The sequence below is a fragment of the Emys orbicularis genome, chromosome 7 (genome assembly GCF_028017835.1).
Source record: "Emys orbicularis isolate rEmyOrb1 chromosome 7, rEmyOrb1.hap1, whole genome shotgun sequence".
NCBI lineage: Eukaryota > Metazoa > Chordata > Testudines > Emydidae > Emys > Emys orbicularis.
The window spans coordinates 127,519,215-127,542,338 of NC_088689.1; the positions used below are offsets into that span (position 1 = coordinate 127,519,215).

A 23,124-nucleotide genomic window follows, 5' to 3' on the forward strand; every position below is an offset into this window, starting at 1 on the left:
CTAGCCGCTGCGAATGTACATCAAATATTATTTTTGTCCTCAGCTAGAACATTCTGTGCATCTGGAATAAAACTATACTGCAGGGACAACAAGCTTCCTTTCTGGTAGACTCCACCTATTGCTTTAAACTATACAATGGGGAACTTGTTCCATGTAGCTTTGTAGATAACAAAAACAGTGATACTGAACTCTAACCCTCTGTTTCTACAAACATTCAAATGAATTCCCTTTTATCCTTCAGCGCGGTCTTTTGAGAAGGCCCATACGCTCCAAGAGCAGATGTAAATTAACATATAGGCCTTGCAATGCGGTAGGCATTTTCTCACAATAATGGCCTAAGAATGTTTTTTGCTGTCACATTTTTTATTAATCAGAGCACACATGGCATCTCCAAGTGTAATTGTCATTCAGGGGTCACCCCAACATGAGCCCTGGCAAATCAATAGGCAACTGAAGTCATGTAACTCTAACACCTCTTCCTAGTCCCTTTTCTTCCCATAGCATGTTATCATAAACAGATTGTTTCCACCTTCACTACATTCTGTGGAGGATGGAGGGACCTGGAAGCAAGGACTCTGAAAATCTGCTTCCCTGTGACAATTGGTATGATTCTGGTATGAGGGCTAAAGAGTCTCAAGTTCAGAGCAAAAACCAATCATATACTGGAGCAAGGAAGAATCCCCCGGTAGGGATGGGCCAGATGCATTGTGGGGCCCCATCAGCATGGCCATTCAAGCAATTCTAGTCATCTCAGCCCCCACATTATCCTCAGGATTGAAAAAAAAAATTGTATTCTCTCTCCTTGAAGCAATCTGCATTAGGGCTTGAATTAAGCTTCCCTTTTCCAGGAGAGCTGAATTGGCATTTTGAACACATCGTGGGTGGAGTGGTTTCTGAAGTGCCCAATCATCTCTGAAGAGACACTAAGGGCCTGGTACCAGCTACTTATTCAGAGATCATAATCATTACAATAAGCGTCAGAAAGAAAGACTGGATTTACCCTACTGACTGTAGCCAAGTACTACACATAAGTTGGCTCAGTGATGATAAATGTCACGTTTACAATAGGTTTTTAACATGAAAGTCCATAATTTGCTTCCCAGGGACCTAAGCTTGATTATCTGGAGACTTAAACACATTTACTGAAGTCTAATGAATAGAATTAACACATCATTTAAACAGGGACTAATATGTATGCAAATTAGAAAAAGTTAAAAAAATAACAGTTCAGCCCACAGTTTCAGAAAATGTAGATTGCATCCTTACAAAATACGAATTTTTGTAATTCACATTCTCAGTATCTTCATATCTATGTTATCAAATTAGGTGCTTTGCATGTGAACAATAGCTTGCATCAAGCCCATTTCAATTTTATATTTAAACTTGGAATTATAAAATAGATGATATTGAAACATGAATTATATAAATGCTAATTAAATACTTCATTTAATGACCAAAATAAATAGGCAGACCAAACAGGGCTAATTTCCATTTGCAAATTTCCCTAATTACTATATTTTCCTTTGGAAAACGGAAATTGTATTTCATGACTGAGAAAAATGAATCATTTATTCCTTGCCCATTAATTTTTTTTTTACATTTTAAATTTGTTATATGTATTGGAATTGATCTCAAAGAGATATAATTAATCTTCCCGGGTAAATAGGTATAATATTAAATTAAATATCACCAGAATCAAATTATGGCTGATTTCCACATGCAAATTATGTTACTTAATAAAGTTTCTTTAATAAGAAAAAAAACCTGAATTATTATGAAACTTGAGTAACTGCTATCAAATCTGATGAGTGTGTGTCACCCTAAATATCACAAAACATGTTCAAAACAGGTCTGTAAACTAAATGCCACTGATGTTTTATGGGAGATTCAACTCTCCCAAAAGAAAAAAGGCAAAGGTACAAGACAAACATATAGTCATTAGGAAATTGGGGAATTCAACCATTAGCTGGGACTACAAGTCGGATTTTTTCTTACGCAAAGTCCAAAAGGAGCTTGTTGAAGAAGACACAGATTGAAAGAAAAGTCCTGCAGGGCTAAAGACAATGAAGAGAGTGGTGAGAAATAGTTCATCTGAATGAAGATGAAGCCTGTAATGATGCCAAGGTCAGGACAGTCTTGTTTTGCTGCTGTGTAAATGCCGGTCATGCCTAGAGTCAGCTTTAACTTTCGCACCCAGCGTCGCTAATGTTTTGGAGAACAGGATGCACGAACAACCACCTCTGACACTCCAAAACCGGTGCAATACTGAAATGCACAAAAAATATGAATGGGGAATGTAAATGAGACTGGTATATATAATCCCTCCTTAGAACTCTCCTTTGCCATGATTCCTACAAAAAACTTGACAACAGTTAGGTCACTGGTGTGCAGAGACCATCCCCCATCATGCTGACCAATATTGTCTCATTGTTTCCTTGTACTCCCTCATCAGTCTGTCTGGATCCATCTGTTGTCTCTTGTCTTATACTGAGAGTGTAAGGTTTTTAGGACATGGGCTGTCATTTGGTTCTGTGTTTCTACAATGGAGTCTGGTCCATGACTGGGGCTCCTTGGTGCTATGAGTGAGAGAGAGAAAGAGAGAAAGAAAGAGCGAGGAAGCTTTTATTAAAATAATTCAAAAACCAAGAAAATGAAGGCTATGAGGTAGGACTAGGACAATACTTCCAGAGGTTTGGTTTTGCATCTGTAATATGGACACCAAGTAGCAATGAAGGTTACCACGATTAGGAACTGAGTACTTCTGATTAGAAAACACAGGAGACTAAAATACTGTAGTGTGTATTACCCTTATCCAATCACAACCTTCCTTAAGCAACATTAGTTTGTAACGTCATTGGCTGGCAGCAGCAGAAGAATAGATACTATCCAAGCAGCAGTCTTTAAAAGTTTCCCTTTTTCCAGTTCTCTCCCTGCCTCCTCTGTTATCTCTTTTAGCACCTATGCTTCCATGCTTCTTATCAACTTGGGCTAAGCAGGAGGGATGAAACTGTCAGTGCAGGTGGCTTGCAGAAATGCTCCCAGATTCTAGATGCCAATTATCTCTCTGGCATGCAACTGCCCCCTGTATCTACATAAAATCCTCAAGCCCTGTGCTTACTTTGGGCCAGGGCTGAGCCCCGGCACCTCTGGATTTGCGGCATCAGTTATGAGTGTAAAAAAATTGCTAGGGCCCTGGCACCTTGTTCCTCGAGCCCCAGCACCTCTTAGAAATTAAGCACTACTCAAGCCTGACAACTGAAAAAACCCTGGTTAACAAACCACAGATTCTCTTGTTGCTAAAATGGTGAGAATGGCAATTTTAACTTCCTAAAATGGGTTTAGAGAGTTTTTTATTCCCCTCCTGCTGCCTTGCAAAGTGCTAAGCTCATATTCAGCGCACAAAGCCCCGTGCTAATACTCCATATTTATGAACAGAGGTGGATTCAATTTTCCATATGCTGTGAGCGACTCACCCCAATCCAGAGCCCACGAAAGGCCCCCATAGCACTGGACCCATATGAGTACACAAGAGGTGGGGGTGGGCATGCAGTACACTGTGAATGCTACATAGATAGAATTTCCGGGCCTCTTCAGCCCTGCAGAGCAGGGCCCGGCACAGGCCTAGAACAAGCCAGTGTGTTGGGGCCCATGAGAAGTGGGCTGGGGATATGGGGTGGAGCACTGTGGTCTAGTGTTATTCCTGGCTCAGGCACTCAGCTGCTGTGGGATGTTGAGGCATGTCACTTTCCCCTCTCTCTGCTTCCCCCTCCCACCCTTTGTCTGTCTTCTCTGTTTGGACTGCAAGCTCTTTGGGACAGAGACTGTCTCTTGGTATATGTATGCACAAGGTACTGGGCTTATTTAGTCTGCAGAAGAGAAGAGTGAAGGGGGATTTGATAGCTGCTTTCAACTACCTGAAGGGGGCTCCAAAGAGGATGGAGCTCGGCTGTTCTCAGTGGTGGCAGATGACAGAACAAGGAGTAATGGTCTCAAGTTGCAGTGGGGGAGGTCTAGGTTGGATATTAGGAAAAACTTTTTTACTAGGAGGGTGGTGACGCACTGGAATGGGCTACCTAGGGAGGTGGTGGAATCTCCATCCTTAGAGGTTTTTAAGACCCGGCTTGACAAAGCCCTGGCTGGGATGATTTAGTTGGTGTTGGTCCTGCTTTGAGCAGGGGTTTGGACTAGATGACCTCCTGAGGTCTCTTCCAACCCTAAACTTCTATGATTCTATGACTGTATATTAAGAAAGGAAGCTTTAAGATAAGATCACCCCTGTTCTTTATTATTTCATCCAGGTGTCTGATCCATTCTATGTATCCAGGTATACTGATGGATTGATTTGAACATTCCTAACCCTATAATTTCATACCCAGAGTGCCTCATGCTGTGAAACTAACTAGTGTTAATATTACTCCGACTGCTGCTGTGGGATTGAGAATATGGCCCTTAGATGATTACACTTTACAGTTACATGGTGAGGACGAAAACATGATTTATCTGGCAGCTTCTGTTATTTCACTGTTTTATGATAAATGTATACTGGGCCCTCAGGATGCATCTACTTGTATTATAGGATGTTTCATTCACAGTTCTTCCAGGAGAGTCCTACACGACTGAAACTGATCTGTTTATGAGACACCATATTATACAAATAGAGAGACCCTTCAGAGCATCACATAAAAGTATATAACCCAGCAACAGCTCAAACAAGGATGGGATAATAAACTGGTCCCTGGAGCAGGAGAGAGAAAGAGGCTATACTGTCATTTTTGTCTTATTTGCAAAATGTTTTAATTTTAAAAATTAATATGAATATTTCACAAAAGAGTCAATGACTGTTAATAATCTTTTTTAAATGGCCCATTTTCTCATCACCCTTTTAAAAAGTCTCACTTTATATTAAGGTTCCATTTAAAAAGAGTTTACAAAGGGTAAATAAATGAGTAATAGATGTTTTAATAAATAATCAATTGACATAAATTGTTATAGTGTCCATTATGGTTATAACCATGCCTTATGGCCTGCTTTGACACCTTCTACTGATGTGCTTAATCATCAGCATCACATATTATGCATGTCCAAAACTCACTGTTTGTTAACCCTTTATAAACCAGCTATAAATAGAACCTTAATATGAAGTGTGACCATTTTAAAGATAATGGATCAAACTTATCTGTGCTGTAACCCCTCTGACTTCAAGAGGGTTACTGCGGAAATGAATCTGGCATATATAACAGGTGATTTCAGAATAAGACTTCTGAATGAACAAATTTGGTTAATTTCACATACATACATACATAGTTAGTAAGTCACCCCAGGCATTAAAAACTCCCCACCCGACCTGTACCGCCCTCACCTGCTCCCCTTCTCTGTTCTCTCCCCAGAAGGTGGCACTTCATGGAAACGTCGGGGTAAGCCCTTGGACTTTATTTTGTTACACTCTCTAAATAAAAAGAGACAAGAAGTGTATAAACAGGGTTTTTCAGACTGGCTGACAACAATTCTGTATGAGTTCAATTGAGTGATCTACATGGGGGGAAAAAAAGATACACATCCTCCCATTCAAATTGTATCTCTGAATTTCTCTGCTCTTGTCAGACGCATTCTTAAATAACAAAGTTAAAAAGAATACAATTCAATATTTTACGTTGTCAGATGCTTTGTGGAGACAAAAGGAATTCTAAATAGTTGTTAAATCCTGTTCTGCCACTATAATATTTACTATAGTATAAAATTCACTCTATAGTCATGTTAAATATTTTATTATTAAATATGCATCAACATCTTTTGAATAAGAGCCAATCTAAAACTAGTCAAGCCAATGGAAGAGCTCCCACTGACTTCAGTGACCCTTTCCCTTAAAGTCCCCGTGGACAAGAAATTCACATAGATGACCTAAGGTTCTGAAAGTTATAAGAGTGTAAGAACGGCCATACTGGGTCAGACCATCTATCTAGCCCAGTATCCTGTCTCCTGACAGTGGCTGGTGCCAGATGCTTCCAAGGAAATGAACAGAACAGGGCAATTATTGATTGATCCATCCCCTGTCGTCCTGTCCCAGCTTCTGGCAATTAGAGGCTTAGGGACACCCAGAGCATGGGGTTGAATCCTTGACCATCTTGGCTAATAGCCACTGATAGACCTCTTATCCTCCATGCATTTATCCAATTTTTTTTGAACCAAGTTATACTTTTGGCCTTCATAGCATCCTCAAGCAACAAGTTCTGCAGGGTGACTGTGCATTGTGTGAAGAAGTACTTCCTTGTGTTTGTTTAAAACCTGCTGCCTATTAATTCTTGTAATTGCCAGGATCACCTCTGTCATCTTTTTTTTTTTTTTTTTTTTAAATCAGCATTTAAGAGGTCTGTTGTTTTTTCCTTTAAGCAACATACCATCCAGGATCTGACCAGTTGGAATGGCTTAAAAACAGGATTTCTCTTCCTAGGGTAATATTAAAAACTGTCTACGGCATATGGAATACAGGCACCAAGATGGCTTTTATTCAGTCATCTGGTTTATTTGAGGCTTAATTCTGAGTCCTTTTAACACTTAACATGCTGCATCTCTTTTGCAAGCACAGTTACATGAAACAATATCTGCAATACCATACAATTTCATCATCCTCATCCCTTTCCGTCAGGATGCTGCTAATTCCTCTCTCTTTTCACCTAGAATGCTGCTGCTCTTTCTAGGATGTCCACTGCTGGCACTCACTGTAGACAATGCCAGGAACAGTAACTATGTAGAATCGGAGTTTTAGACCATACCTGCCGGTTCTAATAAGCAGCAGCTGTACCAAGCTCTCCTTCTCTTTGTTACAACGTCTATAACCTGTCTCTGCTTTCAGGCTACCAACCACTGTAGAACAGATCAAATGAAACTCCGAACTCAGAACAGATTTGGTTTCCATCAACCTATGGGTTTCGTGACACAGTAGCTACATGCCGCAGTGAAAGGCAGGCTCTGTCCACATTGCAGTGTGTAACTTCACTCAGCAGTGAAAGGCTCTGGCAGAGGCAGGCAGCGGGGAAAGGTAGCCTGTGGCCGTGGGGAGTGGCCAGAGCCTTTCCCCACTGCTGGAGCTTTTCACTTTATTGGAAAAAGACTCCAGCAGCAGGGAGGCAGCAGGACACTGCACTGCTAAAAACAGCAGTGTAGATGTGGAAGATACTGCTTCAGGGTGTAGGGAACCATGTAGGGAATATACCCTAGGGTTCTGATGTCTGTGCTTTACTCGCCTAAGCAGTACCTCACTGTCCACTCCGCTCTTGCTACCCGTGCCAGCTGGGTGTGCAGTGTCTACTCGGCACGCTGACTAAGTGTAGACATACCTTTTATGTCCTTTAACTTAATACGCTTCCAAGTGTATGCACACAGGCACTCTTAGCATGGAGTGAGCGTCCACACAGGGAGTTAGTAATTAATGCATGCTAACGACTCCAGGCATTCTCCCTGTGTAGACAAGCCTTCAGTTACATCCATCCATCCTGATCAGATCCATCCTGCTCTCGTTTACTTGGCATAAATGTGGAGTTACTCCACACATACACTGGGACAAATGGGACATGAATCTGATTCACAGAGCTCAATGGGGTGGGATGCGTATAACATAGAAGGATTTGGCTCAGAATACAGAGGAAACAGTGATTTAGAAATGCAAATAAATACGTTTGAGAACATATTTAGAACTAAACACTTTTTCAGTCACACAGGGCAGGTTCAAAACCCTGACACGGCTGGAATCTGATCATGCTAACACCAGCATAAATGTGGAGTCACTACTGACTTCAATAGAATTACTCAGGTTTACACTAGGATGAAAGCAGAATCTATCCCATAGTATCTTGAGATGAGTGAATAATAATTTCTGCACTTAAAGTTCCTAAACAGGTTTTTGAAAACCTGTATATAAATAACTAAAGATACTAGTTGCTGAATTTTATAAACTTCTTCACAGTTCCAGAAATTTCCACTAATCAGTTTTCTCTTTATAAAGTTCTGGGTATCTTGGCTTGGCAAAGTCCTCTTCATCTCTCCCACCTACCTTTTAAAAAAAAGAAAAAAGAAAACTAACAATAAATGTTGTTTGTTAAAGACTGAAATCATCATCACATTGTCTAATGGGAAAACTGACAGCTCTTGTAATTCTTATCTAAATAGCTTGCAGTGAAAAATAAAACTAAAGCGGCTTAAACAAATATAGAAACGACAGAAGTATAACAACAGAAGGGGACAATTTTCCATCTCTCTCTTTCTCTCTCCCCACACACACTCACTCCAGTCCTTAAATCATCCAGTATGTTTAAAAAGCAACCTTCAGCCAGTGAATCTCTCTCTTCTTTTTGGGGGGTGGGGGTGGGGGAGGGCGGGGGGGGGGGGGGAGAGGAAGAGGGTCTAATGAGCATGAGTTAGTCTGTTCAAAAGCCAGAACATACATCTCCAAGCCAATTCAGCAGCAGGGGGTCCATTACTATAACAACTAACAACTCCAGTGAATTCTCAAAGGCCCTAAAGTAGCCATTTGGGAAAGAGTTACGGAGTAAAAATTTGCAAAGGAATGGCATTATTAGGTATCATGTGATAGGGCCCTCACTGCACACAGCTGCACCTCACTATGTCAGCCATTCAAGCACAGAAGAAACATGTCACTGGCATCACAGAGCAGCTGGGGCACCAGAAAAGATACTTTTTAGTTCCCCACTACAAGATTGGATCAAACACCACAAACTAACAATGAACTGAAATAGCTGCGGCACACCATACTTTGGGATTACAAGATCTTTTCCCCCTGGATTTCACATTGTTTTACTCTGAAAAGCTGAGATACAGACAGAGAAGAATTTACCTGGATTATCTCGTGTTGTGTCTGAAGCATGAAGAGGACTCAGAGTGATGCTAGAAGCTTGAATAAGTAACCAACAGCTGCCAGAGTTCCAAACTTAAAATGCAACAATGACCTGCCACTGGCACAATGAGACGCTTCAGCTCTCCACGGTATAGAAGAGGTAACTGATCACAGATCTGCCACACCTCAGTGAGCATGATCAGGACACCAAGATATGTCCTGAGTAAGCGAGTACTATTTCTGTATCTTTGCCTCTAGTGGCACCGAAACCAAATACAACTCTTGTCTTTTGTACTGTATACACCAGGTGCAAATAAGCTGTGAAGTGCTTCTCTGCATTGTCTAAACTGGGGAGCGAGAACATGATGACGAAACCTACCCAACTCCCCCAAAAGTGATGGTAGGCATCAGATTCCTCAGTTTTTAATATCGTCTCCTCTTTCAGATGGCAGGAATGTGGTGGAAGGGCACGGCATGCTCCCCATCCCCACCGCTCCTTTGGTGAGGAATCGCATGGACCCGCCAAATCACAGGGAGGTGGGCACGATGGATCACGCAGTAGTATGGGTGGAGTGCTCACTGCACTCTCCCCACTCCATGCAGCACTTTGCACCTACAGAAATGCAAAACCCACAGGGGGCTCAGATACCACGGTGATGGGCTCCAGTACAAGAATGTAGGTAGATGCTGTACTGCCAGTGCACGGATGGAGAGACCATCTGGAAGTTGCTGAAGCTGGGAAGGGGGAAGTTGAGAAGGTAATTAAGGAATTGCTGGTGCAGAGGAGGCAGAAACACCGAAGCTGGGATGGGGAATCAAGAGGCAGGTTCAGTGCTGATCAATATGGGAGTGGGGGACCAGAGGACAGTCTAAGGAAAGAGCGAGAGTGTTTGGTAACTTGTAGGAAGTGCTTAGGCGTCCGACTGAGCTCACAGCTCTTCCTATGAATGGTTCTTCACCTCCAGCCTGTGAGGCCACACGCCGTGGTCTGACTCACAGCTCCACTCTCTCCGGACTGCAGCATCATGGCTAAGGGAAGCTTTATGCAGTCCCAACAGAACCACACCCACACTTTTACTCCTATGCCAACAAACCACACCTGATTCTTTGGGGCTTAACTCACACTCCTGGGCAAATTTTGCACGTGCATCCACTGCACATGCTGAGACCTGCACTTGCATGTCAAAAGGATGTGTGTGGAAGATATGTAGGTACAACTTTGGAGACCCTTTGATTAGTTGTTTCCTAAGTCTTGCTGCTTCCTAACCTTTGTTAAAAATGCGAATGCTACACTTTTTGCATGACAGGAACTCAGCACTGAATTTGACAGATTACTTTTACTACACACAAATCTGTAGTTTTCCTTTGAAAAACGATGTTTGGAAAGGTGGGTCCCAGACAAGATCTGGGGTGAGGCTGGGGCAGGGAGTGGAGAAAGTGTGTGTGTGAGAGAGAGATGTAGCAGTTCTTCTTGTCTCATCATTTTGTTGCTGCTATGGGAATATAGCAGATCATGTTTTCCAGCTAGGTACATGGGGTCATTCCTTCCACGTACAAGGAATGTTGCCACATATCCACCCAGGATGTTCACATATATCCATTGGGATGTCAGTGGGTGTCTGACAGACCAACATGCCCAAACCAAACCTACGCAATGGTCACTTGGATATCACCATATTTATTACTTTGTCTCATACCCCTAGATAATACATGTGAAAAAGATATGTCAATATAATGGAGTCTTTTTTTGTGAACAAATTGAAGAATTAAGTCTTTCAAGCACAAATAATGTAAAAATTAATTGTAGCATTAACTATTAAGACTGTGATTCAGGAAAGCACTTATATCTGTGCTTACGTCCATCCCAATTCAGGACAACGCTTAAGCACAAGTGGCAAATCCGAGAAACTGACCCCGACTGATAAATAAGCTGAAAAATTATACAGTAATACGTCACCGGGACCAGATGGTATTCACCCAAAAGATATGAAATTGCAGAATTACTAACTGTGCTATGTAATCTATCACTTAAATCAGCTTCTGTACCAGATGACTGGAGGATAGCTAATGTGACGCAAATTTGTAAAAAGGCTCCAGAGGCGACGCTGGCAGTTTACAGGCCAGTAAGCCTACCTTCAGTGCGAGGCAAATTGGTTAAAACTACAGTAAAGAACAGAATTATCAGACACATAGGTGAACACGATTTGTTGGGTAAGAGTCACAGCATGACTTTTGTAAAGGGAAATCAGGGCCGCCCAGAGGATTCAGGGGATCTGGGGTCTTCGGCAGCAGGGGAATTGCCGCCGAAGACCCGGAGCGGAAGAAGCTCTGGGGGCCCGGGCCCCGCGAGAGTTTTCCGGGGCCCCCGGAGCGAGTGAAGGACCCCGCTCCAGGGGCCCCAAAAAACTCTCGTGGGGGCCCCTGTGGGGCCTGGGGCAAATTGCCCCACTTCCTCCCCCCGGGCGGCCCTGAGGGAAATCATGCCTCACCAATCTACTAGAATTCTTTGAGGGGGTCAACAAACATGGGACAATCCAGTGGGTATAGTGTAGTTGGACTTTCAGAAAGTCTTTGACAATGTCCCTCACTAAAGGCTCTTAAACTAAGCAGTCATGGGGTAAGAGGGAAGTTAAAAGACTGGAAACAAAGGGTAGGAATAAATGGTCAGTTTTCAGAATAGAGAGAGATAAATAGCAGGGTCCCCTCAGGGATCTGTACTGGGACCAGAGCTGTTCAACATATTCATAAATGATCTGGAAAAAGGGGTCAACAGTGAGGTGGCAAAGTTTGCAGATGATACGAAACTACTCAAGATAGTTAAATCCAAAGCAGACTGTGAAGAGTTACAAAAGGAATCTCACAAAACCAGCTGACTGGGCAACAAAATGGCAGATGTAATTCCATGTTGTTAAATGCAAAGTAATGCACACTGGAAAACATAATCCCAACTATACATACAACATGATGAGGTCTAAATTAGCTGTTACCACTCAAGAAAGAAATTTTGGAGTCATTATGGATAGTTCACTGAAAACATCCACTCAATGTGCAGTAGCAGTGAAAAAAGCTAACCGATTGTTAGGAACCATTAGGAAAGAGATAGATAATAAATCAGAAAATATAATCATGCCACTATACAAATCTAGGGTACACCCACACCTTGAAAACTTTGTGCAGTCCTGGTCACCCCATCTCAGAAAAGATATATTAGAATTAAAAAGGTCCAGTGAAGGGCAACAAAAATGAATAGGGGTATGGAACAGTTTCTATATGAGGAGAGATTAAAAAGACTGGGACTATTCAGTTTGGAAAAGAGACAATGGGGGGATATGAAAGAGGTCTATAAAATCATGAATGGTGTGGAGAAAGTGACTAGGGAAGTGTTATTTACTCCTTCACATAACACAAGAACTAGGGGAAATGAATAGGTAGCAGGTTTAAAACAAACATAAGAAGTACTTCTTCACACAACACACAGTCAACCTGTGGAACTCATTGCCAGGGGATGTTGTGAAAGCAAAAACTATAACTGTATTCATAAAAGAACTGTAAGTTCATGGAGGATAGGTCCCTCAAATTAGCCAAGAGGGTCAGGGATGCCACCTCATGCTCTCTGTGTCCCTAGTCCCTGATTGCCAGAAGCTGGGTGTGGACAACAGGGGATGGATCACTAGATGATTACCTATTTTGCTCATTCCCTCTGAAGCACCTGGCATTGGTCACTGTCAGAAACAGGGCACTGGGCTAGATGGACCATTGGTCTGACCCAGTGTGGCCGTTCTCATGTTCTTAACTTTAAGCATGTATTTCAATCTCATCGACGTCAGTGGAACTTAATCATGTGCTTACATCATGTCCTCATAAAGGATCAGCACCTGAGGTGTTGCTGTAACACCATATCTGCATCTTACTGTATGTAAGTGGTTGCTCGAACACCTAATTTTTGAATTAATTAGAATCTAGTGGGACTGACGTTTTAGACCAATCTTAGTAAGCAAATATTCTGCACATCTAGAATGACTGGGCAGTTACTAGGTTTGAAAATGGCAACGTTTCACAGAAAACCGAGCAGTAAAAACCGTTGCTGTGTTCAAGTACCTAGTTTTCAAAGTTCAATACGGAGCAACTTCAAAATAAGGTTTTTAATTAGAAGAAGAAAGTATTGTGGTTATTCCACGTTAAGGACCAGCTGCATGCCAAACTAATCTAGGAGGCTGGCAGAAAGGGAAGCCTGGAGAATTCTGCAGGTTTTATTGAAAGCCATTATTAATAGTGGCTGTGCCAATGCAAATAATCTTTTGTGAAATAATAAATGGATCTCTCAGGTGATTGGCAATGAGAGAGACACTTTATCATCTCAAGGGCAATGATTCAAATCCACCTTGGAAATGCTGAGCATTGTTACCAGCTGGATTGAGGCCACCAAACAGTTTCTTGTGGACAACTATTGACATCACAGAAAAGAGCTCTAATTAAAATGGTATCGTTTCCTGGAAGAGAGGCAGAGGCACCAAGAGCTAAATTACCCTTTCGCTTCTAGGGATGGCTGTCCCTCCAGAAAGGTGTTTTGATGCACTGTGTCAGGGCAGTGCGGGAAAACTTGCAATGCTATTGCCCATACTGAGTCTATTCTGCGGATAGACACAAAACTACACATCGGCTGTCTAACTTCAGAAAAGATTAACTCCAGACCTGAACTTTGCACTGGGCTATAACTCCATAACGGGCTGTGGCACAGGGTGAGTGTCCCTTTAAGAGGGTTGAGGACTCAACTGCACTTGTATGAGATTCAGCCCATTTCCTCAGTGGAAGGCAATCAGTTAAGTCATCTGACAAGGCATCAGGTGACCAGGAGCTGGTTCCCTGACCGAAGTGGCTGCTGGGTCTGTGTTCTGCTGCTGAAAGAAGGTGCCACTGCTGAAGAGGCCAAAGAAGTGCAGCTGCTCATGGAGCGTGGTGGCAGAGAGAAGAGAAGATACCCTGCAAGGGGTGGACTTTTGGGATCTAGCCAGAGGCCCAACTCACCGTAGTGACTTGACAATGCAGAGGACTGGGAACAGTTCAGCCAGTTGTCTGCTGAACTTCCCAGGCCAGGGAGAGCACAGGCTGACTGGGGGGGAAAAAAATGGATCCATCATCCCTGAATTTTGGAAAAGATTGGATCAGTACCAAAACCTTTCAGCTCTGGCCCTTCTCTGTCCAAAACGTCAGTACTCAGTGCCATCAAGACAGCATGCAAAATTTTCAAAAGCGCTTCAGTGACTTTTGAACCTACATCCCATTTTCAAAAATGACTTAGGCTCTTTGGAACCTAAGTCCTACTGACTTTCAGGAAGACTTAGATACCTAAGTCCCTTTGAAAATGGGTGCTTTTGAAAATGTTACCTAGACACTTTCAAGAGTAGGACATTCAGTAGAGACAGGAACATTTTTAAAGTACATTGCAAGTAGGTTGTCTCATTAAACTAAACAAGCAATTTTAGAAATGCTGTGAATTTGCAATATAACAGCAATATTCACTTTTCAGCAAAGTACATCAGACAAAATACACTATCATGGGTACTCATAAGAGAAAACCCATAAAATGATCAAACAACAGCTCCACCACTGGTCAGACAGAAAGCTCCCTCATTTCCAATAAGTTCAAACACAGGCTGTAGTGTAGTTTAATATTGAATGGTAGCTTTCCTAGAGAACCTTCATTAGTAGTGATAAATATAACAACAGACTTGGCTCTTACCTAGCACTTTTCATCTGTAGATTTACAGACGAGGCTAAGTGCTTTATCACTAATACACCAGTTGGGAACAAACAGGCACTGAGATATTAAGGGCCTAATCTTGCTCCCACTGAAGTCAATGAGATCTCTGCCATTGAGTTCTATGGTACTGCTATCAAACACTCAGTGGCTTGCCCAGGGTCACACAATTAATCAATGACAGAGTGGGAAAGAGAACTGAGATCTCCTGACTCACTGTTAAACTCTAAAGGACGCTATTAAAAAAAACTACAGAAAAAAAGTTCCTATAAAACTTTTGCCCAAGGAAGTTAAAATCATTTCCCCCAATCTACCTCAAAGACCACGTGATTACAAACAAGCACTGCAAAGCTTGCTTTGCTCTCTGAAAGGCAGCAGCTGTGTTGCTCCAGAAATCCCTCCTGAATGTAAACATATTAGCACTGTATAAACAGCTTGATTTAATAAGAAAGGCAGTACAATGTTCCTGCTTTGTCTTCAGGATCACAACGTTGACAACTGCAATAATTCAAAGGTGAATTATGGTATCCACTGAAAAGAGGAAAAAAGAAAACTCTCAAGCTATACTTGTGAATTAATTTCCTCCTCTTAGCTGAAAATGAGAAATGGATATAATTTAGTTCCTATTTAAAAATTGCTGTTGGCTAAAACTCTAAAATGTTAATTGCTTCTTAATAGTGTCTGCGTATTTTGCCCTTTTTAAACCACTCTCTATAGCATGGTATTGTTTTGAATAAAAGTCACAAACAAAAACATCTGACAATGAAAGGTCACCAGTCACACAAAATGCCTTTTTTTTTTTCATTGCAAAACTCAGAGACAAGAACTCATTGCATGTCTAAATATTTCAGGTGTTCCCAGAATGTAGCCATCTCCCTTCTCCTCTATGAAACAGAAGTACAAAGAACATTCTGGTATCAACATGCAGAACTAGTGACACCAAGTAACCGGCTTACTTTCACGGTTCTAATGATTAATAATACAAGTACCACCATACAAAGGTTTAATCTGCAACAGAGTTCATTGAAATCAGCTGTGTAACCATAAACATGTCTCATGCCATATCAGGGCACAGCACGGTACACATATTGGTTTGCTATATGAAAAGTTAAGTGGACACACACACACACACACACACACACACACACACACACACACACACACACACACACACACACACTCACACACACACGTCTGGAGGTCAATTCTCAAAGCCCAGAGAAAAGGAACCTATGCACGCATAAGCACATCCAAACCTTTTGGTTTGTTCCCATCAGTACTTCTGTGACTAGCAACCAACTGTCTTGATATCCTTCCTTCACACCAGTGTGAATATGTTCATAACTAGACTCTCACCTTCCTTCAGCATTCCTATGCTAACAGTCACTAGAACAAACACTTTATTTAGCAGGAGTGGGGCACTACTAATCCAAGCACAGTATGGATAAGTACTGTCCTAGTTTTCCTTTGCCGCTCTACTAATGCCCCTCATTCCAGGCATAAAACAAGTCGTCTTGTTTTAGACCTTGTGTGACCAGACATTCCAGTCATCATGTCCACTGGGGCTAAAGATCCGATTGCCAAACTCATTTTCAAATGTGAATAAAGATGTGAACCAAGGTATACAGAAGTGAAATGTTAAATGATGGACTTCTCATTCCTCCTACTCCAGCAACCAGAGGTTCACAACCAACGCCAGTAAAGTTTCAAGCCAAATCCGTTATAATGCAAAGATTGGGTTTCTGGTTGTCTTATGGATATCTGAGGAAGCTACCAGCTCATTGTTCTGGGGTATCAGGCAATGGGATTTTTTTCAGCCTCATTATGCTGACATTTTATTTGCCCCTATAATAATGCAAAAAATAACATAGCCGTCTTTGCATTGCAGCTTCATTAAAAAAAATGTTAAGACTAAGAAAACGAGTGTAAAAAAGAGGCCAAAATTGCTGGATTCGTGTTGCAATATCTTTTCATGACTTCAGATGGTAGCAGTGCTAGAGAGAATAAAGTGACCTCCTCATTCTAAGATCAATCATGTCACAGTCTTCATTTGTCCAATCTCCTTCAGGCAAAGGGAGTAGGAAGCACAAATTGCCCCTGCAAATCAAGAATCTCATACAGAAATGGACAAACCACACTCAAATATCTCCAACTGTAAAGATTTTCTACTGAATACTATATTGAAGTTCAACACCTTAAAAGGTGGGAAAAACTTAGAAAAACAGAGACTGTCTTTTGCTCTTTCAATTTTCAAACTGTTCCCTTACATCTACATATTATGAAACATTTCATTTATAGAACATGAAATGACAGTTGCAAAGGATCAGAACAGAGTTAATTTTGTTATATATATTCACAAACAAAAAAATCTAACTTCTTATTTAGACCTCTAGATGCTAGGGCGTCAACACAATACAAACAACCAGAAGGCTTTGCTCTGCTTCAATGTTCTATTTATGTCACCTCTGTTCTCAAATCATCTAGTCTCTCAAATGCCCAAAAGTGAAAATATCAAGTTGTTTTACCCTCAAAATGCATTGCTAAAGGGTAATCCATGTCTCTTCTGAATTTTCTAATTCTCGGTAGGAGTTTCCTAATGCTTTTCTCACACAAGAACAAAGAATTGCTGGACAGGAAAAGACCACATGGACCAACACGTCTGTCCCCTTGAGGGTTATTTTTTCTTAACTGCTTTTTGTGCTTATAGTTCAATAGCATGTTTCCCACTCTGAAAAATCTGTCTCAAACTCATTTTCATGCTATTTGCTTTGATGACCTTATTTAGCAAATTATTCCATATGTTGCCCATTTCACTTTAAGTATTTCTTTCTGAAGACCCAGTTTATCTTAATTTCCTAACTTTTAAATTAGATTGCATGGGTGGCTTTGTTTTATTTTAAATGCCGACCAATATAAATACATTATTTTTCCTAAGGAAAGTGAAGAAACTGAAAAGGGCACTCAAAATGAAGTGTAACCACTTCACTGCCAATGCGCTGTACAGTCAGAAATATCACTGTTTGCCTTTCTTATTGCCCTTATATATTAGTTTCATAGTCTCAAGGATTTTCATACACAAAATCTTAAATGAATTCCTACTCAGTATATATGGCATGACTGTTAACATCTAATGTGTACCCTTCTGGTTTGGTTATTGACTCCAAATTTGTTATTTTATATTTGGTCATAAATATCTTTAGACTGCTAATTATATTCATATATTTATGCTTCATGTAGAGGTCCAAATGTATATTTTTCATGTCTAAAGTAATATTGAATCTCCTTGAGTTTTCAGTATAGATTATATACATAGAGAGGCTATCCATTGTTGTGATGGGGTTTAATGTCTGGTTTTCATAATTCTTATTACCCTGTTAACAAATGGTTAATTACTCATGCAAATTATAGAATAGACAAAGACTAGTTCCTGTGCCTTTATGCTATCAAATAAGTAACTGAGTTTCAATTAAGGTCTTTCCCCATGTTCCTTCCTTCCTCTATGTAGTTTTTTGTTGTTACTGAGCAAATTGAATCTCCTAAAAAGTCACCTGAAACATTTTAAGGATAACGTGTTGAACCTCAGTTATATTTTAATTTTAGCCACCTATAATATAGCCATCTCCATTAAAAGCATTTACTAACAGTTGCTCTATAGATATTGGTGATGGAGCCGGTACTGCAATTCCACCGTATATCTTAGAGCAAATTTTTGCTACCGCTTCAGCAAATCCAACACTAGTTTTCTCAATTACTCCTCACAGTGCATTAGTGAAATTGTACCAAAAGTACCAACATTTCCCAAATAACGGATATACGGTAATCTCCCAGTGCCATGCAACCGTTTTCCTGGATGATTCCTATTAAGATTTTTTTTCAGCCTCAAAGGCTTTTTTCTGAGAAGGGCCTTTTAAATCACTGTGAGATAAATATTACCCTCTATCATACTGTGCCTGTAGAACCTCATTTACTTCAATGGTGTTGCATGGATGAGAAATTTGCCTCTTTGTTTGTGTATCTGGAGGAAAAATAGGACAGATTTTAGAAAGAAGATGTACAATAAAAGAAAGGCCAGCTACGGGGGTGCCACTGGCGTCTTTACAATTTAATCTTTTAACTAATTAATGTTACTACTGTATTCATGATAGCCTCATAGTAATGTTAATTATTTGCATCTGTTAATTGAAAAGATTTTAATGTGGAGCACTGTTGCCTATTTATTAATATTTGTTTGAACTTTCCAGATCCATCAAGTTGGCCAATTAATTATTGCTCAAAGATGTTTTAGAAGATAGACTGGTAGTCCCCTAAATTGGTTCTTTATGGAAGATGATTAAAATACACGGATTTCTAATGATACTACCCCTCCCATGCCCTATTTAAACTGTTTTTGAAATAAACTATTTGTATTAATCAATATTGACATTTGTACTGGGTTAATCCTTTGTAAATTTGTGCTCAACAATTTGAAGAAAAATGGTTTTAAAGACTAACAGTGAAAACTTAAGTTCTTTTGATACAGACCCAAACCAAAACGAACACGGATACTACTGACATCAGCGATAAACACTGCACCCAAATCCAACACCGCTGATCTGTGCTAGAACCTTGAAACAGCCGTCTCCCATTTCCCATTAGATGGTTACTCCATCTAAACATCTGGGTCCCCATGACAGCAAGTGGGTCTGAAAGCCCTGGAGCTCTGGACTGGGATGGCAAAGATTTAACCAGTAGAGACCTGCTGTTTCCCGGCCCTGCTATTTAAACCTTTCCTTTCTGGACAGGCACTCCAGGGCTTTCTGAACTAGTCATCCCTCCTGTCCTTCAGGATCCAGATTCTCTTCTAGAAAATAAATGGTAAATTCCAGAGCAGAAAAGCCCTGGGTCTCTCCTCAGAGCCTGTCTTGCACAGAAGTACATGCTAAAGTAAACTCCATCAAATAACTTCATCTCAACAGAAGACAAAAGATGCAGTGGCTTCAGGTACATCTAGAAAGATGCTTAGAATCAAATCTGTTTTAGTTCTAAAGTGAGATGAGTTTAGTGATGCTAAACCTAGTTCCCTCATGGGGGAACTATCATCCCCATCATTAAACCAATATACAACTTGGCCTAACCAACAGGATCTCTTCAGAAGAGGCAATCTGAAGGGTTTGTTTTTATTGTATTTTATTCCCATAGGCTTTACTATGCGTTTCATTACAGTAGTATCTGGGCCCCTCACTAATATTACAGAGCTAATCCCCAAAACACTGCTATGAGGTAGACAAGGATTATTGTCCTCATTTTACAGATGGGGAAACTGAGGCACAGAGAGCTTAAGGGAATTGTCCAAGATCATACAGGGAGTCTGTGGCCAAGTTCAATGGGCCTTTTTCACAAGACCATCTTTCCCAAAGGTCAGGATTGACGTGTGTTCTTACAGCTATTTAAGGAAAGGTAACTGAGGAGACACTAGTCTGTGCTACAAGTGGTTTTGGCCATTGCTACCACTAATCTCATTTTCATGACACGAAAATCAATACCTGAAACACTTGAAATGCTGTATATACTCGTTCATACGCCGAATATTTTTGGTAAAAAAATGACGCATCAAAGAGCGGGGGTTGGCTTATAAACGGGTTTACACCAAAATTTGATGATTTTAAAGTCTATGGAATCATTGAACTGAATATTTAATACATTGTCGTTTTGTTTACCTGGAGCATCAGCAGGCATGGATTCGCCATTCCCAGCCAATGGGAGCTGCAGGAAGTGGTAAACCGCGGCCACAGGGAGCTGAGGGGCTCCGTGCCTGTGAACGCTCCAGGTAAACAAAACGTCCAGGCCCACTAGCGACTTACCTTAACGGGCCAGAGCCAAAGTTTGCCAACCCCTGAAATATAGGGTTGGCTTATGAAAGGGTCATACAATTTTTGCTATTTTTACCTATCCATCTTGGGGGGGTCGGCTTATAAGCAAACAGGCTAATGAACAAGTATATACGGGTAGTTAACCAATACGGCTGTCCTAACACCTCTAGAGATATCTAATGCATCCATCATCGTCACAGCCAGTAAAATAAAAAATACAGAGAAATATTCAAAAGACACTCCCAACACTCTTTTAAATCACAATCAGTTCCCAATGTCAAGGCTCACCTCCAGTAAACCAGCACGGCAAGAAGAAGGATGAGGCACAAAAAGGTCAGGGCGGACACCACAATCAGAGGGATGATCCATTCCATTTTGCCAGGAGAAGGTCTGGTTGCCATACTTGAGCTATTCTTGTCTGCTGTACAGTAAGCATATAATGAACATCATCAGTACCAGTAAAAAGAATGATGCTACAATGGCTACGTTTATACACAGAATTAGAACTGCCATCACTCCAGTTTCACTCCAGTTCACATGATGTGAGCAAATAATCAAATAATTCAAAAAAGTGTGTCGCTCAATCTTTCACTTTCATATAAGCATTACAGCACGAAAGTATGGTGCATATACAATGCATCAACTGGATTCTACTACTGTACCTAGTTCCAATCTTAACTTACTCACAATTTTAGGGCCAGGTCCTGCAAACAGGATCCAAGTGTTACTCTTACCATCAGAAGTCATTCCCCCAGGTCAATGAATTAAGAGCTCCGCGTGGTAAGTAAAGTTTGCAGGTTCATGCCCCTCATTTGTAAGTGCTTTGGGGCAGGGAATGTGTTTTACTCTTTTACGAAGCTCTGTGTAAAATGTACTTCAATGTATGCACTATTGTAATAACTGCACTTAGAAAAAACCTCAACGTGTTATCAATCCAGTAGCACGTCATAATGTTCGGTGAATTGTTAAGGTCTGTTGAGTTAGGACATATGAAGGTACTTTTAGAACACTGATTACTGAAGTGGGTGGACAGATGGAACCTGTTGCAATCCACTGTGGAAATCCTTACTTCTCAGGTTTTATATAAAATAAAACTATGGCAAGATCCTGGCAGCGGATATCAGGATGAGTCAGCAGAAATAACACGAGGATGATAGGGCCTTGCATACACAAAAGTAGAGGCCTCAGTCAGGTATTGGGACCTATTGTTCTAGGAACTGTATACACATATAATGACAAGAGGGACCCCGCCCCATAAGAACTTACATTTTAAGGACCATTCCGTATTTCAAAAAGCCCTCTACCTTGTGCAAATTCACATGTTGAAAAGTGAAACTTTCTTGCACAACAGCTTAAGTGAAAAATTATTGGGTGCAGTTTCTGTCATTCATTTTGCATTACTTAAACATCCTGCTGGCTGTTCCACAAATGTCAATAAGAAGCGGCAGGGTAAGGAAGATTGTAAATGGCTTCAGATCTGAACAAAGATGGAAAAATACACACTTGACTTTTTGTTTATTCCCCCTCACCCCGCCATGTGTTTTCTCTGACTAGAGCAATTCCATGCTCTTGTTCCATATTGTATTATGATCTCTTCTGATACTGCAGCAAATCTTACCAGAGAAACATAATTGCCTTTTCACCATAGGTAGGCAAAACACGGATAATTGGATGTCACATAATATGAAGTCATACTCTATTTTAATAGCATTTAGATTATACTCCTCCATAGGCAGGAGTAAAATTCAAACAACATGGAAGTAAAGGTTAATTGTAAATGCTTTTGCCAGACGGCTGAAAACAGAGCAAGACCATAGGCTGTTGCAAGCCCAGCAAGAAATCTTTCTAGTTTTAAGAAGTAGGCTGATGGAGGTAATGCCCTTTGGCAGGCAAGCCTAAATGAGGTGCTAATCAGAGGGATGTTTGGGGGGAAGTGAACGTGTACTGAGTGCAGAATTGATCACAAGAGAGATGAGTAGCCAGTATCATTCCTAGTCTCTAACCTCAATGAATAAAGGTTGCAGAGGGCACCGGCTTTGCGCTAACATGTCTCAGGCACATTATTCAGAGTTTTTATTTAAAATATGTGTGCACTATACATGAAAGCTTCACATTGTATGCTTTAGTCATTGCAATACACTAACAATATACCACTATTAAGACATTTGATTTCATTTAGTAGTTCAGAGCAAGAAAAATCTTTTCATCAGCGGAACTCAAATTGCTTTAAAAAAAACTAAGCATCACAACTCATGTGTGTGTGTGTGGGGAGTACTATTGATCAGAGTGGTAGAGAAGAGCAAATTAAAACATATGGTCCATTAAAACTTACTAGGAAAGTGAAATACCACTGGCAACCCCATGCCAGACAGAATATTACTTCATTTCTCTCCTACAAGGTGAGTGTTCCCTACATGATCCTCTCCTTACGCTTCGGCATAAAAATGTATATTAAAAAAAATACATGAAATAATTCACATCCCTTAGCAAACACAGCCTGACTTAGAGTTTTGACACACCGCAATTCAGTACAATACTTTTGTAATATTCATGATGTTTCTTTTATTTATTCTACTGGGGAGATTGTGCTTATCTGACCTCTCATACCCGTCTTGCCACAGATGTGAAAAGAAGAAAGAGCTCAATATGTCAAAAGGTAGAATAGCAAG

The 23,124-nt window shown here is 40.8% G+C and overlaps 1 protein-coding gene across 2 annotated transcripts in view; it reads right to left on the reverse strand.

Annotated features, from left to right (window-relative positions):
- PTPRG (protein tyrosine phosphatase receptor type G) overlaps positions 1-23,124 on the reverse strand; it is a 605,571-nt gene that overhangs the window by 73,724 nt on the left and 508,723 nt on the right. The window contains exons 13-14 of one of the 2 annotated variants that reach the window (XM_065407550.1): positions 20,744-20,876; positions 5,360-5,446 (exon numbers count right to left, since the gene is read on the reverse strand). In XM_065407550.1, the coding sequence (XP_065263622.1) occupies positions 5,360-5,446; positions 20,744-20,876 (220 nt within the window). The remainder of the gene's footprint in view (positions 1-5,359; positions 5,447-20,743; positions 20,877-23,124) is intronic. The other variant, XM_065407549.1, reaches the window with a different exon arrangement.